Below are 15,372 nucleotides of genomic sequence, written 5' to 3'. Positions count from 1 at the left end.
CCCCCGCTGGCTTTTTTTATCGGCGTCTTTTAAATCCTTGCCGAGGAAGGATTTCGGTGGTCATGAGAGTGGTAATTGTACAATGAGGGGGACGAAATAGTGGTGGTGGTTTGGGAGATATACGTTTAGTTGGCGTCGGGCTGGTTCAGGATGTACTCGACAGCCTGTTGGACTGGAAGGTTGTTAGTACGGTATTTTGGGGCTCAAGAGGGGGAGAGGCTAGATGTACCGGAGTGGATGGAGTCGGCGTCCTTGTCGGGAATCTCAATGCTGAATTCCTCCTCAATGGCCATGACGACCTCAACGGTGTCAAGAGAATCAAGACCGAGGTCGTTGGCGAAGTGAGCGCTGGTACCGATCTGCGGATGGTTAGGTAAATATTCGAAATCTGTCAATTATCGAGACGTACGTTGGAGACATCGTTGACCTGAGAAGATGGTTAGTTACTGGTTTATCGGATCGGCAATTTGGAGGGGATCCCCTCGGTGAATCCATTGCCATCTCGGAGATGATTCTCACCTTGTCAAAACCCTTCAACAAGCTCATGATTCGGCCCTCAACCTCCTCCCGGTTAAGCGCACCGCCAGCGCTGTAGAACCGCACCGCCTGGAAGCTCTGGATCTTGGGGACGGCGGCGGTAGCGACGCGGGGCGCCACGGCGAATGAGCGCATGGCGGGACGGGCGGCGACGCGGACGGATCGGAGGACTGCTGATCGGAACATTTTGGCTGTGTTTTTTCTTTCTCTTTTCCCGGGTGTAGAGGAGGAAAGGGTCAATTGACGTCGGTGGGCGGTGGTGGAGTTTAGATGATGAGGTTGAAGGTGATGATAAATTTCTCGTTGCTACCCGGCTTGACTGGTCTGTTCCGATGGAGAAAGCTAAGCTAGGCTCGGTTTGGGACGAATCACGTGACTGTACCGGGGGAACGCTCCGGTATACGTCAGCGAAGGGGAAGATGTGATTGGGTGCTGAGGCCGAGGAAGAGGAAGAGGAAAGGCATTGAAGAGTTGAGTTTAATGAGAATTTATGAGGAAGTGGAATTGAGTTGAAAGTCAATTTGTGAGATATACTCTGAATGGTGCATGGTGTTTATTGATTGAAACGCTGGTTGTAGTCTAGTCAGCGTAATCGAACTTGTCGCCATTGGTCTCTTTCAGTCTGGGGAAACAAATGGCATGAACACTAATAATTGCCAGGACGACTTATAACACGAAGTTTAGCAACCTCGCATCTGTCAATTGACAAATTGAAATGCTGATATAATTCTTGACAGATGAAAGATAACTTTTAGTCCTGGCAACTGCTTTCCTTTGTATTACATAAGCCTATACCGCCAAACCAGACATCTCACATCCCTACCCTGAACCTCCATCTTTCCATCTCAAGCCAAGCATCAATATCCCCCAATAAGCACCAACTACCGACTCAGCATGAATGTCCCGTGTCTATGTTCCCCAGGTCAAATTGCAATCACCAAAAGATCGTCTACAAACGTTCCTTGCGTTCATCCAATCGTGACCCCTTGCTGCATGTTATCTATCGCTTCACCTACCACAAACAGTTTGCCCCTGCTCCCGGGGGACTTTGTTTACGGGAAGCTGGCTGAGATAGGAAGGAGAGGCACTGGAATTCACTGGGCCAAGAATTCCAACGTCGTACGGGAGATTCAGTGTCGGGTTGATCTTTTGTCTTATGCTTAAGCTTAAATATAACCCTCTTCTCCCACTATTGGACTTCTTTACTCCTCATCGCCTTTTGACTTTACTGGTATTTATTTACAACGGGTTCCAATCATGAAGCTTCAACTTTTAGCTTACGCTCTTTCGGCTTCTGCCTGTCTTATCCCCTCCGACTCAGTTCCCCACTCGGAGCGCGGTGCCATCCTCGCCGCTAGACAGGCCACCCGTCCGGAACCCGATTTCCCCATCGGAACGGGCGATCGCTTCAAGAAGGGCACTATCGTCCCCAAGGGCCTTTCCACTTCAGACCGCAACCTCAAGTCCATTCTCACTCCCGCTGAGGTCTCTTCCGCTCTTGAGGGTCTTGCTAGGAACTTCAAGGAGGTTGAGCTCATTCGTCCCCCCTACAAGACCTATGAGGGTGTAAAGACCCTTGGCGCAAAGATTGGAAAGAACCCCAAGTTCTTCATCATTAGCGGTGCCCATGCTCGTGAGCGTGGTGGCCCCGATCATGTAGTCTACTGGCTTTCTGACCTTCTCCACGCTCGCAAGGCGGGTAAGGGTCTTAAGTATGGTAAGACTACTTTCACTGCTGCCCAAGTCCGCAAGGCTATTGATGGCGGTATCGTCGTCCTTCCCATCATCAACCCCGATGGTGTCAAGTTCGATCAATCCACCAACTCATGCTGGCGCAAGAACCGCAACCCCAAGAGCTCAAAGGGTAACCCTGATGCCATTGGTATCGATATCAACCGCAACTACGACTTCTTGTTCAACTACAAGAAGGCGTTCAGCTCAAACATTGATCTGAGCTCCGTTGCCTCTGAGGATCCTACCAGCGAGGTCTTCCACGGCACTGCCCCCGAGTCAGAGCCCGAGACCAAGAACGTCGTCTGGGTTATGGACAAGTACAAGAGTCTGAGCTGGTTCGTCGACCTGCACTCCTTCGGCGGCGATATTCTCTACGCTTGGGGTGATGATGATGCGCAGACCAAAGACCCCAAGGAGAGTTTCGCGAACAAGAAGTTCGACGGACGTCGTGGTGTTCTCGGCGATGCTGAGACCCCCAAGACCAAGTACAAGGAATACATCACCTCCAAGGACATCAACGTCCAGAAGAAGGTCGGCAACAGCATGAAGAAGTCCATGGAGAGTGCTGGTACCACCAAGTTCGTCGTGCAAGAGGCTGTTGGTCTGTATCCTACTTCCGGGGCCAGCACTGACTACGCCCTTGGTCGATTCTACGGCAAGGCTTGCGGTAAGAGTAAGCTGCAGAGCTACACTATTGAGTTTGGTGAGGAGAGTGGTTCGGCGGCTTGTCCTTTTTACCCTAGTGAGAAGCAGTACCATATGTGGATGAAGCAGGTTGCTTCTGGTTTGACTGAGGTTGCTCTTCAGGCTGCTGAGACCAAGCCTGAGGTTAAGAAGTGCGCATACCCAGCTCCCAAATAAGTCTAGATTGAGCGTTTCGTTGTACATACCTAGTTGAATGAATCATGATTATGATGTTGACGTGCTGAAACTCCCGTTGTTCATCACAACACCAAGGAACTGACCTCACCACCATGCCCGAACTGTACACTGCTTCCTGTTGACCATTACTTCTCCCACCGTTAGCTTCACACAAACCAACCAATTGAGTGACAAAGGGGCATTTTTGGACATCTAGATTATGTACACCCATCTCTCCCTTCCGTCTGAAGCCTCATCGTATCCCATGCCGCCTTTCCACCAAAAAAAAAAAATCCTGTTCCTACAATAGCGACGTTTCAAACGACCCGAGGCAACAAACAAAACAACATAAAAACCATGTATTGCTCTTTCTCTCCCTTTCCTTTTCGTATCGTTTATCGGTATGGCGAGTCGGCGCGGATAGCAGCTGCGAGCTCAGGCTCCCACTTGTCTCCGTTGGAGAGAAGTTTCTCTGTTGAACTGTTAGTAATGATCTCGGAAAATCGACCCGGACAGATTGTGGAGGTGGTGGAATACGCACCCTTGTTGTAAAGAAGCTCTTCTCGGGTCTCGGTAGCGTACTCGGCGTTGGGCGACTCAACGATAGCGTCGACGGGGCAAGACTCCTGGCAGAATCCGCAGTAAATGCACTTGGTCATGTCGATATCGTACTTGGTTGTTCGGCGGGATCCGTCAGCTCGCTCCTCAGCCTCGATAGTAATGGCCTGGGCGGGGCAGACCTGTCGATTCATGTCAGCAACTTAGCTTCCACTTGAGATATGTGGTATCGTACAGCCTCGCAAAGCTTGCAGGCAATGCATCGCTCTTCACCGGAGGGGTATCGTCGAAGGGCATGCTCGCCGCGGAATCGAGGAGAAATAGGGCCCTAATTGGGTCAGTTATTTGCGTATATAGCTTCGTTCGACGTTGTATACCTTCTCGAAGGGGTAGTAAATCGTATAACTAATCCCTCGTCAGTCCAATTCCCTTCCGTCAATACCCAGGTTGTCTGTAACATACGGTGGTCGGAAGAACTGCTCAAGCAGAACATACATTCCTCTCGCCATCTCTGTCATGAGGAAAAACTTTCCCACACGATCAAGGGTGCTCTCTCTATCCCAGGTCCACTGCACAGGCTTGCTCGTTCGGAAGTTGGCGGGAGGAGGTCCATGAGGTGTCGCGTAGCTTCGCTGTTGGACCAGGCCGAGGATGCTAGCTCTGCTGGTGGCAGCGGAGGCGAGCTGGCGTCGCGCGATGAGTGCGTGGGCCATTGTGTCGAGGAGGATGCTTGAGGAGGAGGGGAGATTCGAAGGAGTGTCAATTGACTTGACGTCCCGGGGTCAATTGGGGCGGACGGGCTGGGCGGGAGGCGAGGATTTGACGTGATGGATGTGTTCGGCTACGAAAGTTGCTCAGCGGGATTACAACTCTAGGCTGTTGATTGGCTGGAACAGTACCCGTGACTTTGCACGTGATCAACGTCAATTGAACTTCATCATCACTCGACATCATGAACCAATAATGATCGCATATTAATAAAGAAAATTAATGTAATTAAATCCGGTTCTTCATAAACCTTCCAATTACTATGCTTTGGTATTTCAGCCGTTTCCATATGATCGTCACGTCGTCTCAATCCTCGCGGCAACTCCCTCTACGTTAAATAGTCAACATGTAAACCACCAGCTTTACAAAAACAAAAACAAAAACTCCTAAGATCATGGAAGTATCTTAAAAAATGGTTTAGATGGTCATGAGTTCCTTAAAAACTCTTCTCCCAAGCTTGCCACCAAAGGCCCATGTTTGCAGATACCAGTAGATCAAGCATCTTAAGTCCATCAGGATAGATGATGAGTTTGCCCAACTTGGCTCTCTTTCCTCGGTTGCCACCGCCGGCTCTCTCCTTTCCAAGATTAATGTCGAACGGCGAAACCATGCCGTCGTTATCGTAACCGTTGCCTCGTTCGTCGCGGCCAAGTAACTTGTTGAAATGTCCCTGGAGCTGAGTCTTGACTTCCTCACGACCTTCAGCAGACTTGAAGAGTTCTGCTGTAGGAAGATTAAATCGAAGTTCACTCACGGGCATGCCGCCGCCACCACCTTGAATTTGCCCCTGGCTGAATTCAGCCAGAGGATTGCTTGGCCTATCATCATGCAAGATGTGATAGCAGCGCAAGCTTCGACCAGCAGCTCCTGTACGGAATTCACATCTTCCATTCCAGGGACTGGTAAAGATGTACCCCCGAGGTCTCAGTCCTGGACCTGGATGCATTGAGATCGCAGGTTCAACAGGGGATGAGGCCTCGGCTGATTCGATTGATCCAACACTACCTTGCCGCCCATGTCCCTTGCCGGCACCATCTTGCAATTTCTCCCGCCAATTCGATGCCCAGCTTTTCGCATAAGCCATTGCAACCTGTCTCTGTAGCACAACACCGCCGTCTCGTGGCTGAGTCATATCCGAGCCTGGGCCTGCATCGAAACTTCGTCGCGCAGGCATACCACGGAACTTTCCATAGCCAAGAGTCTCGATCTGAACGTTTATGGGTGGGTTCCCGGAAGTTGGCGGTTGCGCAACGGGCGGTACAGAGGCGAACAGTGGGTTCGCATCGTCCTGATCAGGTGGTGGTGCTTCAGACTGGAAAGACGAAATATGTCCGACGTTCCACTGATTTCCTGTGCTGGGATCACGACGGATTAGAGCTAATGTGAAAGGCTGCTTTCCTTCATAGCTCTTTCGAGGTGAGGGGGAACGGTTTTCTGTGTTTCGATTCGGTAGAGGAGGGCGGCTCGTCGCACGCATTCGATCGAAATCGGGACCTCCTTGGTTGGGAGGTGGAAGAGGTGGGAGAGGATGGTCGCCTAGTACAGATGGATTATTCGATGTCGTTCGAGGTCCAAGTGGTTTGCGAGATACAGCAGGTTCCGGGGTCTGGATTCTGGGGACGTTCGTCGGTCGAGGTGGTAGAACTGGGCTTTCTTCCTCTTGCTCATAACCATGTCGTGCTGACGTTTGTCGAGGGTCAAAGGTCGAATTGACCGAAAGGCCTCGTCTTCTCGTCGGATCTTGGTTCTCGTTTCCATAACCAGGTACAGGAAGATGATCGGTCGCAGGAGGCGTCAATGGTCTTGCGCCACCGGGCAAAGGCTTCCTCCTAATATTCCGTATTGACGAGCTCTCATCACTCGAAGATCGATGCTCCTCATCTCGTGGTGGACCAGCAGGTTCTAGCGACGGCGCTTCAAAATGGACGTAGTAAAGGCAGCTAGCGACATCTTCGGCGGTAACGTTTTTTAGTTGTGGTTTGAAAGGTGATAGAATGACATCTGTGTACAGAGGCGGTATTAGTGTCAGATCCGGTGGGGGTTGAGAGGGGTGTTGTCTTACCTCGAGTGCCCGGTACTCTTGAGATGTAGAGCGTTAGAGGGTCTTGTTTCTCTTGCGCTGGGTTGATGGGATATTGAGGCGGATTGCCCGCGAGGTTATTTAGTGCTGTTAGAGAACGAGCTTCCATTCTTGGATGTTGTATGTTGAAAAAGGTATGATGGGTGTGGGGGCGAGAGGTGAGAAGAAGCCCGAGAGCGGGAGGTTGGCCAAGTAAGTAAATAATCCACCTCCAACCTCGTTATTCCGTGACAAAGAAAGTGCCGGCAGAATTTTAGCAGAATAAATAAGAGCAAAGCGAAGAGGAAGGGAACGCTGGGGTATCAATTAGGTTCGAGTAAAGTAGAGTTAAGGTATTAAGCGTTACGTTGGGCCGAAGGGGAAGACGGGAGTCTAATAAGTAAAACGGGTAATGTATAGCAACAGAGAGTGATGCGACGTGGCAGAAGAGCGAGTGAAGAAGAAACAAGACCAGACAATCCTTGCATATGTAAAAAGGATCAGCCTTGCATTTTTACTCCCCTACCTATTTATTAACTGCCTACCATTCATTAACGGGAACCTAAGCTGAGGGCGAAAACCCAACGTCAGCACAGCATCGGGGGCTGTGCTGCGCCGTGCCGTGCCTGGGAAGTAAATATTAAACGGCCGCCTATTTTTTTTAGTTGTTAATTCTTGGCAGGGTCCATATTAGATGTTCTAGATGCTTCATGCGCCGAGACGTTAGTGTGATTGCCTACCTACTGTGTTGTCCTTTTGTTGCTGTTTTATTTTTGTAAGCTTTTGTTTGGTTTGTGATACTGTCACTTTCATGGTGATGGGCGTATTCAATGAATTGGAGTCAGAAAGTCGGAGGCTGTGGAGACGCGTCCGGAGTACGCAACGCAGTCCGCGGCACTGCCGACGTCACTTTGTGGATCAGGGGTTGCGATGCCGGGCCTGAAAGGGTTCCGGGAGTTGAAAAGTCTCGCACTGTGGCACTACAATCATCACCGCTAAATACTGTACCAACTACTTCACACACACTGTTTCTAGGTCATCCTCATCTTTCGTAATCCAAGCCACCTCCATATTCCTTCCTCTTTATTCTATTCTCAGAACATTCCCTTTCGACCCTGATTCTAATCACATGTTCAACAAGGGTCCATCTCCAACTCTAGAAACTGGTCTTGTGCAATGCGCCGTCACTGAACTTCCGCTTACATGGAACATCCCTCCACAAACTGCCAGCGAATGACACAAAGGGCTGAGCTGGATAGTTGCAATGACGTATACTCTCAACGCATAGACTGCCAAGGGAGCGAGCAGAAGTTTCTTTTTCATTTCATTTCTTTATGGCGCTCGGATCGCCAAGACCAAAGCTATGATTGTTCTGTGGTAGGGACTTTTGATGGCGGACGATAGATACATCATCAAAGTGGCTTTGCAAATTGCTGTCACTGAAAGAAGTTACGCGTCAACATAAAAATTCGCCGAATTGCTAAGAGTATTGCTAACTCCAGGTCTTGCTATCTCACCGAGTCATTTTTGTAATGACATCCCAGCAGAACAGGACTACCATGCCTGGATTCCAGACTCCCCAACCCACTCAGGCTGTCCGATAACCTTTCCAACATCTTCATCCCCCTTACCCTCAATAACATTCTTGATGAGCTCCGCACCAGTCGCTGGATCACCAGCCCCAGCCTTCTTCAGCACTTCAGGGTTTCCTCCAAGGCTTGTTGCCAAAAACCCAGGACTGATTGACCAGACTTTGACACCATCGCCCTTAAGAAGATGGTGCCATGATAGCATCATCATGTTGAGAGCGGTCTTGGATGATCGATAAGCCACAGCTGTACGGATTCCTTCCTTAGGCCAGCCCTGGGGAACGTTGCCCGCGAGCTTGGTTAGGTATGACTTGTGTGCGCCTTCGAGGGTCGCAAGGCCAGAGGTCAGGAAGAGGAGGCGTGGGGATTGCGAGGCAAGGAGGAGAGGGATGAATGCTGAAGTCATAACTTGTGTGCTTGAGACGTTGACATCATAGGACTTGTTGAAGAGCTCACGAGCTTTCTTAGGATCGGTGGCATCGTTGAATGCGTCAAAATTTGCGCCTGCAAAGTTTAGCATAAGTGTAAGTTTTAGACGTTGAGCAACTTACCAGCGTTGTTGACGAGAATGTCAACCCTCCCAAACTTTTCCTTCACAAGTTCGAAAAGCTTCTCGATAGCCTCATCATCAGTGATGTCAATCTGAACAACGTCCACACTGCTCTTGGAGCTAGGACATTCGCGCTCTAGTTCAGCGACAGCCTTCTCTCCTTTGGCAGGATCACGACTTCCGAGGAGAACATGGTAAGGCTTTGAAGAATTGAAGAGAACTTTGACAGTCTCAAAGCCGATACCAGTGTTGGCACCAGTGATGAGAACGATTTCTTTGTTGTCGATCATGTTGATGTTGGTGTTGAAGGTGAGTTAAGGTTTGAGGTGAGATAGAATGAGGAGGGGGTTGGTCATATATCTCGCTGTTTTCTCTGCCACTGATTCACAGGTGCAAGTGCAATGTGAGGTAGTTACCCCAGTGCGACAAGACGGTTGCGATGAAGCGAGACTGTAACGAATGGGGTGATGCACGGGGCGGATTTAAGAATACTTACACGCGAGGGCTCTCCAATAGAAGAGAAGATCAGGATCATTGGCCCGCAGGGCGACACATGGAGTGATGTTTAAAACTGGATAGATGTGTATGTATTCAAGGATTTGATAGGGTTCGAAGGAGTCAAGTATCTTGGCTGATGTATTCTTAGAAATGAGTAAGTACATAGTAAGAATGCTATAATTTGCATCAATTTGACAATTATGGAAAACATTGGATCGATATTCGTAGTACAATAAATGTTAGATACATTTATCATCACTCTCAAATCTGTATTCACTCACATTTGTATTGCTGACACTGAGGCTTCCCTTTCAGTCCAAATTCTTATCCGTAAATTATACGATTCCCCCTCCAAATCAGCACATTCAGCCTCAATTCTCATCGTCATAGATCATCACTTCACCCTTACACACATCGGCTCCCCGCGTCTCTCGGACTCTTTTGTGGACCTCGCGGCCGGAGATACGCGCGCTAAGACCCGGCGTCGCACTCGGACACGGAGCAATCAAATACGAATAACACCACCGAAGTCCGGCATATCTCGTTAGTGTATTTACCTGATTGGGAATGTTGTCACAAGGGATGTTATCTGCTGGTTGTTTCGCGCTAGCGATGCGGCGGAAGGCCTCCGCGATGGGAGAGATGCACTTTCGGGGTGACTTTCCGGGTTCTCACATCGGAGCGTCATCCCGATGTCTCGATTGCTTTTTGTGAGTAGAGGCTTAAATAACTGAGATGATCAATTGCGAAATGTACCCCGCATTACATAGCTGAACTACCCCGCGGTGTCGTATCTTTGCTTGATTCCAGTATCTTCACCGACTATTCCAATAACTTGCCATCGCATCATGTCTATCAACAAAGTCCTCCTCGTTGGCGCAAACGGCAATCTAGGCTCAGTCCTTCTCGAAGGTCTGGTCGCATCAAACTCCTTCTCCGTCTCCGTCGCCAAACGCGCATCATCCAAATCTACCCCCGCGCACGCATCCGCCGTGAATATTGTCACAATCCCCGATGACCTTTCCATTGAAGGCTTGATCCCAATTCTAAAAGAGCAAGATGCTGTTATTGCTTCTTTTCCCTTAACGGGCGTCGTTGATCAGCATTTACGTCTTGCTGAAGCTTCTGCGAAAGCTGGTGTCAAGAGATTCATTCCAGCCGATTTTGGGAGCTGTGATGCGCAGAGTGAACAGGCGAAGAAATTGTTGAAATTGTATCGTGATAAGGATACCGTAAGGAGCAAGGCCGTCGAGCTTGCGAAGGAATACCCCGGTTTCTCGTGGACGTCGCTTGTTTGTGGACATTTCTTCGATTATGGTATTCGCGATGGTCTACTGCACACCGATCTTGAGACCAACACCGCTGTCATCCTCGACAAGGGCGATGTCCCAGCTTCAGCATCTACACTCCACCGCGTGGCCGAAGCATTAGTCGCAGTTCTCGAGCGTCCCGATACAACGAAGAATCGCCTCCTCTACGTTCAAAGTTTCTGCAAGACACAACTTGAGGTTGTAGCAGCGCTGGAGAAAGCTACAGGCGTGGAGTGGAAGAAGGAGTTTGTGGACTCGAAGGCGTTCTTGGAGAGGGAGGTTAATAAGTTAGCGGTGGAGTTTAGCCACCATGCGATGGAAGAGATTGTGTTTGTGCTGGGAGCGCTGGATGCTGAGTGGCCGAAGAGGGGAGATGCGTTTGCGATGAAGGAGTTAGGATTGGAGGATGAGGATCTTGATAAGGTTGTCCAGAAGGTGGTTGATGAGTGGAAGAGGGAGAAGGAGGAGAAGTGAGAATTTTAGACGTTGGCATATACCAAATGGCTTTAGAAGGTTACAGGACTTGCCTCAACGGCTGGTTTGCATCTCCTATGAAGGCTTCCGATAGATCATGACAATTAGAAGCATTAGGACTTGGTTGCGTGCTGTCTTGGTCTCATCATTCTATCTGCAAGGCGTACGTTGTGCTACGCACTGTCTTTCAAAGAAGGCCTCATTCAGTCTTACAGCTATCGTATTGCCAGAGCCACTCTCATGACCGACAACAACTCACTTAGGGTGTGCAAAACCTCCTCATCCCAGATATACAGAAGCGTCTCAGGGAACACTGAGATACTCGAAAACAATGATCATCATCGCAATAACCTATCTAAATATAGCCTCACCCAAAGTAAATACTCATGATCCTAATTTAGTAATCGCTGCATCATATCATTCGTATTCCTTCCCCTCACATAAATGCCGACGGTCAATGCGGCTATCCAACAGTGATCTTCAGGGGTCCTCCTACGGTATCTTTTCAGCCTCCAACCCAATCCACGCGCTTCGCTTACATCACCGGCCGTCATCCTCATTCCTTCGTTTGGAAAGTGAGATTCTGTTTGGACTACAATGATCGGATCGTCGGCAGGGATTGTGATAGGTTTTGTAAAACCTCGTATTTCGGTCTGGGCTGACGATGTTGGTATTCTGGAGGTGTGAGGGTTGAGTATAAAAGCTGAGTATATTGCTGCTGTATCAGTCTCAAAATCACTGGCAACACATTCTTTCTTGAAAATTCTTCAGCTAACACTACAACTTCACCCCTGCGTATATCTTGACAACATGTGGTCTCTCTACTTCCTTACAGCTTTTCTCGCAATGTAATCCCTCCCTTCCATACCCAAACACACCCAACTAACACCTTCAGCTCTCCCACCATCGCAAAGAAATCCTCCAAGCCCTGCCCGACCGTCACAACCACTGCAACCCTCTGCACAACCTGTGTCGTCCCCGCCTGTCTCACCATCGAAACAATCTCTTCCCAACGCAACTGTCCCTCCAAGGTCCCAATCTCTGGCGCATCGTTCCCCTGTTCAAAGTCGAAATGTCCCAGAGGCTGCGCAACTTCTTACACCTACGCTTCAGCCTATGGAGCTGCTACCAAGAAGCCTGAATGTCCTACGGTTACTGAGACAGCGACTATTTGTTCGGATTGTATTAGACTGATGTGTTTGACCTTGTCGACGGTGAGTTCAGTTTGTGGTTGTCCTGAGTCGCCTACTACGGTTACGACCAGTTATCCTTGCGGTGAGGATTGTCCAGTTGGTTGTGGGACTGAGTATGTGGCCCCTACTGTTACGCCGAATTGTAAGAAGAATGAGGATTAGAGGACGAGGCTGGTGATGAGCTGTTGTGGTTGGTAAGGTTTAAGGGATGACGATGCGTATTTGCTAGGGCTAGGAGAAAATGATTTGAGACATTGATGGACTGCAAGACAATTTTATGAATTGTGCCGGTGTAATGGGTCTGGCGCTGGTCTTCTGAAGAATGTTACCTAAATGTATATCGACATGGAAAACCCTTTATTCTATTGTAGCTCATGAGTAATGAGCTATCGCATGACAATAAGGAACAATGCACTCCCTTTAACCTAAAGCTCTCTCAGTTTACGAGTTTGAGATTGAAAAACCGACCTGATCAACCCCGAGTAAGCATTCATAATTATGGTGTTGATGTCTGAGACATATCTGCTACTAAGTGCCTGCCACTACGCCAACATTGTCTGCCGCGGATTGGAACGCAAATTGCCAAACCCCATATGTTAGTGATTCTAGATCTGTTATATCCGGGGATAAAGAATGTTATCCATTGAAAGAGCCTTATCATGGAAATGCTGTAAATAATTGACAAGGAAGAGGCTGGGATGGAACAAGAGTATATAAGACCTGCAGATTGCTTGGCTAAACATCATCATCAATCATACTACTTACAAAAACTCAGTAATCCGACATTGAGATCTCGCTTCACACAAAACTTACAATGATAACTACAAAGATGCATCTGCTAATCCTCCTCCCCATGCTCCTCCTCGCAGTCGCCCTCCCTCAACCTCCCCCAAAATACATCGGCTGCATCTCTCAATCCTCAACCTTCTCAGCAACAACCCTCCCCACTCCTTTCACAACTCATCAGTGCCTTCAAGCCTGTGCCGCCAAAGGAAGCCTCGTCGCCATTGGCAGCGGAACATGCTACTGCGATAACGGCAGTGCATCTGCATCTTTCGAACTCGTTGATGAGACTCGTTGCACTGAGCTCTGTGTCCCTGGCGATGACACCAGCGGCAAGTGTGGAGGACAGGATGTGCTGAGTTTATATCAGATCGATGGCTGTGATGGTGGTTGTGCGAAGAATGGAACTATTCCGCCTGTGGTGCAGACGCCTTGTACGCTTTGTGGACAGGCGACGCTTGTTCCTACTCCTACAGCAGTTCAGAGAAAAGCTGGAAGTCCTTGTCCTTTTGAAGGATGTAAAGCTGCGCCGGCTCCTATTGCGACTCCTGCTGGAAACTCAACGGCCAAGATTTGCCCACCTGGGGGATGTAATTCCAACGGGCAAGGAGGTGGCCAGAGTGGTAGTGGAGGAGCTGGTGGCCAAGGTGGAACGACAGGCACGCAAAATGGATCTGGTGGTGAAGGGTCCAAGGCGGCACCAGGGCTTGCGAATGAGAGCCCCAGGTTGTATTCGCCAAGTATACTGTCAGCTATCGCAGCCGTGATCTTTGGGCTGCGGTTTCTATGAGAAACAGGGAGAGAAAGGGAACTGGCTGGCACGAGGGAAAAGAATGGGCACATTCGCTTGCATATCATGGAGTTAACGGCTGGGCATGATTTATGATTTGACGGGAATAAAAACAAAGGATAGATTATTGACTTGTTCATACTATAAAATGCCAACTTTGACAATATGCTTCAACAGTGCAGGAAGGGCATCGTAACACGTCCTCCCTACGCCTTCGGTGCCTCAGTCAACGGCACATAGCGGACTCCAAACAGCTTCTTCTTCGTGATCTCTCCATTCCCATCCTTCTCAATTCTCCAAACATGCTGATTATACCCCATCTTGTCATCATCAACTGGGATGAACATACTAAAGCTCGTTAGCACGGATACCCTCACACGAGTAACGTGTCACTTACCATCCAGGAGCCTTTAACTGCTCCAGCAACTCAGGATGAATCTCCACCGCCGAAGCCCCGACATGAATAACATCCCACCCCGTCCCCTCATTCTTCTCTCCCTCTCTCGGTTCCTCAACCCATCCTTTCCTCCCATCACCAAACCTAAATCTCACCTTGCCACTCTCCAGCAATCTTCTTCCCTCCACACTCTTCGACATGTTTTTCTCACCAAGTTCTTTAAGCTGACGAATGTGCTCAAGACCAACGACAAGGCCCTTCTCACCGACAAGTTCAGCCATAACGTGAGTGAGATACCCAGATCCAGAACCGATATCGAGGACCCGAGGTGCCGGCGATGTTGATGAGGGGAGAAGGTAGCTGAGAACATGCTCGATGGCTGAGGCGTGCATGTGGGGTGCGGATATAGTTGCGGAGTAGCCGATAGGCTGGGGTGAATCTTCATATGGCATTGCTGGAGCGTAGTGTGCTCGGTCAACCTGGATGATCAGCATGAGTTTAAGAGGGGGGACGGGGAGTTTACCTTGAGGAATGCTTCTTTCACTCGAGGGTCGGTGATGAGACCATTCTTCCACATGTTATCAATAAGAGCTGAGTTAGTGTCTCCGCTGCACCTCCACGCCATGTTGATACTAAAGAGTCTCTTGTGTGTAAGACGAGAAGTGTTTCTGTAGAGGCTAGAAAGAAGAGAGGGGAAACGAAGCGATTTCTTGGTGAAAGCCACGATGACGGTGCGAGAATCAATGATGTGAAAAGTTGCAGGGGAGAATGAGATGTAAGACTGATGTTAAGTAATGTTTTACTGATTCTGGAGAGGAAGGAGTGAGTTGTAATGTTATCATCATATCGTAAAGACGTAATCCGAGCTGCCGAAGCTTGTGCGGGGCCGTACCGTAATACGGGGATCGGCGACGGGTAACCCCACAAACCAAATCACTGACATTCACTTACAGGGGCTTTAATTTACGAGATCTTAAACTGCCAGGTTAGTAGACTGGGGAAGAAAAATTATTCGGGAATAGAGGCTTTGATCTTTCTTATCGGGTTTATGATAATCTAACTCAAATGTAGGACGACAAGAACAGTAAGGAAGAGTATTCTTCGCACACTCATGATGATCCTTAAAAAACCTACGGTTCTTGGATTGCCATCAAGTATCAAAACATAAATACAACCAAAATCATGTTAAGAGACGTATATAGAGACGTATGAAACTGCGTGTGACGCGCCAAACACTAAGCTTGTAGTAGGAACCAAAATATCCTTCCCAT

General features: G+C 49.0%; 9 protein-coding genes across 9 annotated transcripts; 4 read left to right on the top strand and 5 right to left on the bottom strand.

The window, feature by feature from the left end:
• Nucleotides 1-125: 125 nt before the first annotated feature.
• Nucleotides 126-723, bottom strand: BKA55DRAFT_510506 (acyl carrier protein-like protein; the record flags this gene model as incomplete). The annotated part of the gene is made up of 4 exons (XM_046187606.1): nt 126-172; nt 230-359; nt 410-427; nt 520-723. 4 exons carry the CDS (start codon nt 721-723, stop codon nt 126-128), a joined length of 399 nt encoding a protein of 132 aa, XP_046050068.1.
• Nucleotides 724-1,794: 1,071 nt separating this feature from the next.
• On the top strand, nt 1,795-3,132 carry BKA55DRAFT_689321 (uncharacterized protein; the record flags this gene model as incomplete). Its single annotated transcript, XM_046199336.1, has 1 exon — nt 1,795-3,132. One exon carries the CDS (start codon nt 1,795-1,797, stop codon nt 3,130-3,132), a length of 1,338 nt encoding a protein of 445 aa, XP_046050067.1.
• BKA55DRAFT_566313 (uncharacterized protein) lies at nt 3,124-4,519 on the bottom strand. Its single transcript, XM_046192620.1, has 5 exons — nt 4,153-4,519; nt 4,068-4,095; nt 3,926-4,018; nt 3,674-3,872; nt 3,124-3,604 (listed from the first exon to the last, which is right to left on the bottom strand). The coding sequence occupies exons 1-5, from the start codon at nt 4,401-4,403 to the stop codon at nt 3,528-3,530; spliced, it is 648 nt and encodes a 215-aa protein (XP_046050066.1). The 5' UTR covers nt 4,404-4,519; the 3' UTR covers nt 3,124-3,527.
• A 375-nt stretch (nt 4,520-4,894) lies between these two features.
• On the bottom strand, nt 4,895-6,647 carry BKA55DRAFT_593470 (uncharacterized protein; the record flags this gene model as incomplete). The annotated part of the gene is made up of 2 exons (XM_046195557.1): nt 4,895-6,459; nt 6,521-6,647. 2 exons carry the CDS (start codon nt 6,645-6,647, stop codon nt 4,895-4,897), a joined length of 1,692 nt encoding a protein of 563 aa, XP_046050065.1.
• Nucleotides 6,648-8,071: 1,424 nt separating this feature from the next.
• BKA55DRAFT_689318 (uncharacterized protein) lies at nt 8,072-8,946 on the bottom strand (the record flags this gene model as incomplete). The annotated part of the gene is made up of 2 exons (XM_046199335.1): nt 8,072-8,610; nt 8,658-8,946. The coding sequence occupies 2 exons, from the start codon at nt 8,944-8,946 to the stop codon at nt 8,072-8,074; spliced, it is 828 nt and encodes a 275-aa protein (XP_046050064.1).
• A 1,056-nt stretch (nt 8,947-10,002) lies between these two features.
• On the top strand, nt 10,003-10,938 carry BKA55DRAFT_510181 (uncharacterized protein; the record flags this gene model as incomplete). The annotated part of the gene is made up of 1 exon (XM_046187572.1): nt 10,003-10,938. One exon carries the CDS (start codon nt 10,003-10,005, stop codon nt 10,936-10,938), a length of 936 nt encoding a protein of 311 aa, XP_046050063.1.
• An 810-nt stretch (nt 10,939-11,748) lies between these two features.
• Nucleotides 11,749-12,646, top strand: BKA55DRAFT_593467 (uncharacterized protein; the record flags this gene model as incomplete). The annotated part of the gene is made up of 3 exons (XM_046195556.1): nt 11,749-11,786; nt 11,834-12,273; nt 12,615-12,646. 3 exons carry the CDS (start codon nt 11,749-11,751, stop codon nt 12,644-12,646), a joined length of 510 nt encoding a protein of 169 aa, XP_046050062.1.
• Nucleotides 12,647-12,851: 205 nt separating this feature from the next.
• BKA55DRAFT_566306 (uncharacterized protein) lies at nt 12,852-13,746 on the top strand. Its single transcript, XM_046192619.1, has one exon. It carries the CDS (start codon nt 12,946-12,948, stop codon nt 13,702-13,704), a length of 759 nt encoding a protein of 252 aa, XP_046050061.1. The 5' UTR covers nt 12,852-12,945; the 3' UTR covers nt 13,705-13,746.
• A 164-nt stretch (nt 13,747-13,910) lies between these two features.
• BKA55DRAFT_689314 (protein-L-isoaspartate O-methyltransferase) lies at nt 13,911-14,726 on the bottom strand (the record flags this gene model as incomplete). Its single annotated transcript, XM_046199334.1, has 3 exons — nt 13,911-14,052; nt 14,102-14,580; nt 14,625-14,726. 3 exons carry the CDS (start codon nt 14,724-14,726, stop codon nt 13,911-13,913), a joined length of 723 nt encoding a protein of 240 aa, XP_046050060.1.
• Between the last annotated feature and the right edge of the window lie 646 nt (nt 14,727-15,372).

This window comes from Fusarium redolens, assembly GCF_020744475.1.
Source record: "Fusarium redolens strain MPI-CAGE-AT-0023 chromosome Unknown BKA55scaffold_7, whole genome shotgun sequence".
In the NCBI taxonomy this organism is placed as follows: Eukaryota; Fungi; Ascomycota; class Sordariomycetes; order Hypocreales; family Nectriaceae; genus Fusarium; species Fusarium redolens.
The sequence above is the reverse complement of the archived record's forward strand: the minus strand, read 5'-3'. Positions and strand labels throughout refer to the sequence as shown.

Coding starts and splice junctions, on each gene's coding strand:
- BKA55DRAFT_566306 (XM_046192619.1), top strand. CDS start 12,946: ATGATAACTACAAAGATGCATCTGCTAATCCTCCTCCCCATGCTCCTC.
- BKA55DRAFT_566313 (XM_046192620.1), bottom strand. CDS start 4,403: ATGGCCCACGCACTCATCGCGCGACGCCAGCTCGCCTCCGCTGCCACC. Junction 4,019..4,067: donor TTTACTACCCCTTCGAGAAG/GTATACAACGTC, acceptor TGACCCAATTAG/GGCCCTATTTCTCCTCGATT. Junction 3,873..3,925: donor CCTGCAAGCTTTGCGAGGCT/GTACGATACCAC, acceptor ATGAATCGACAG/GTCTGCCCCGCCCAGGCCAT.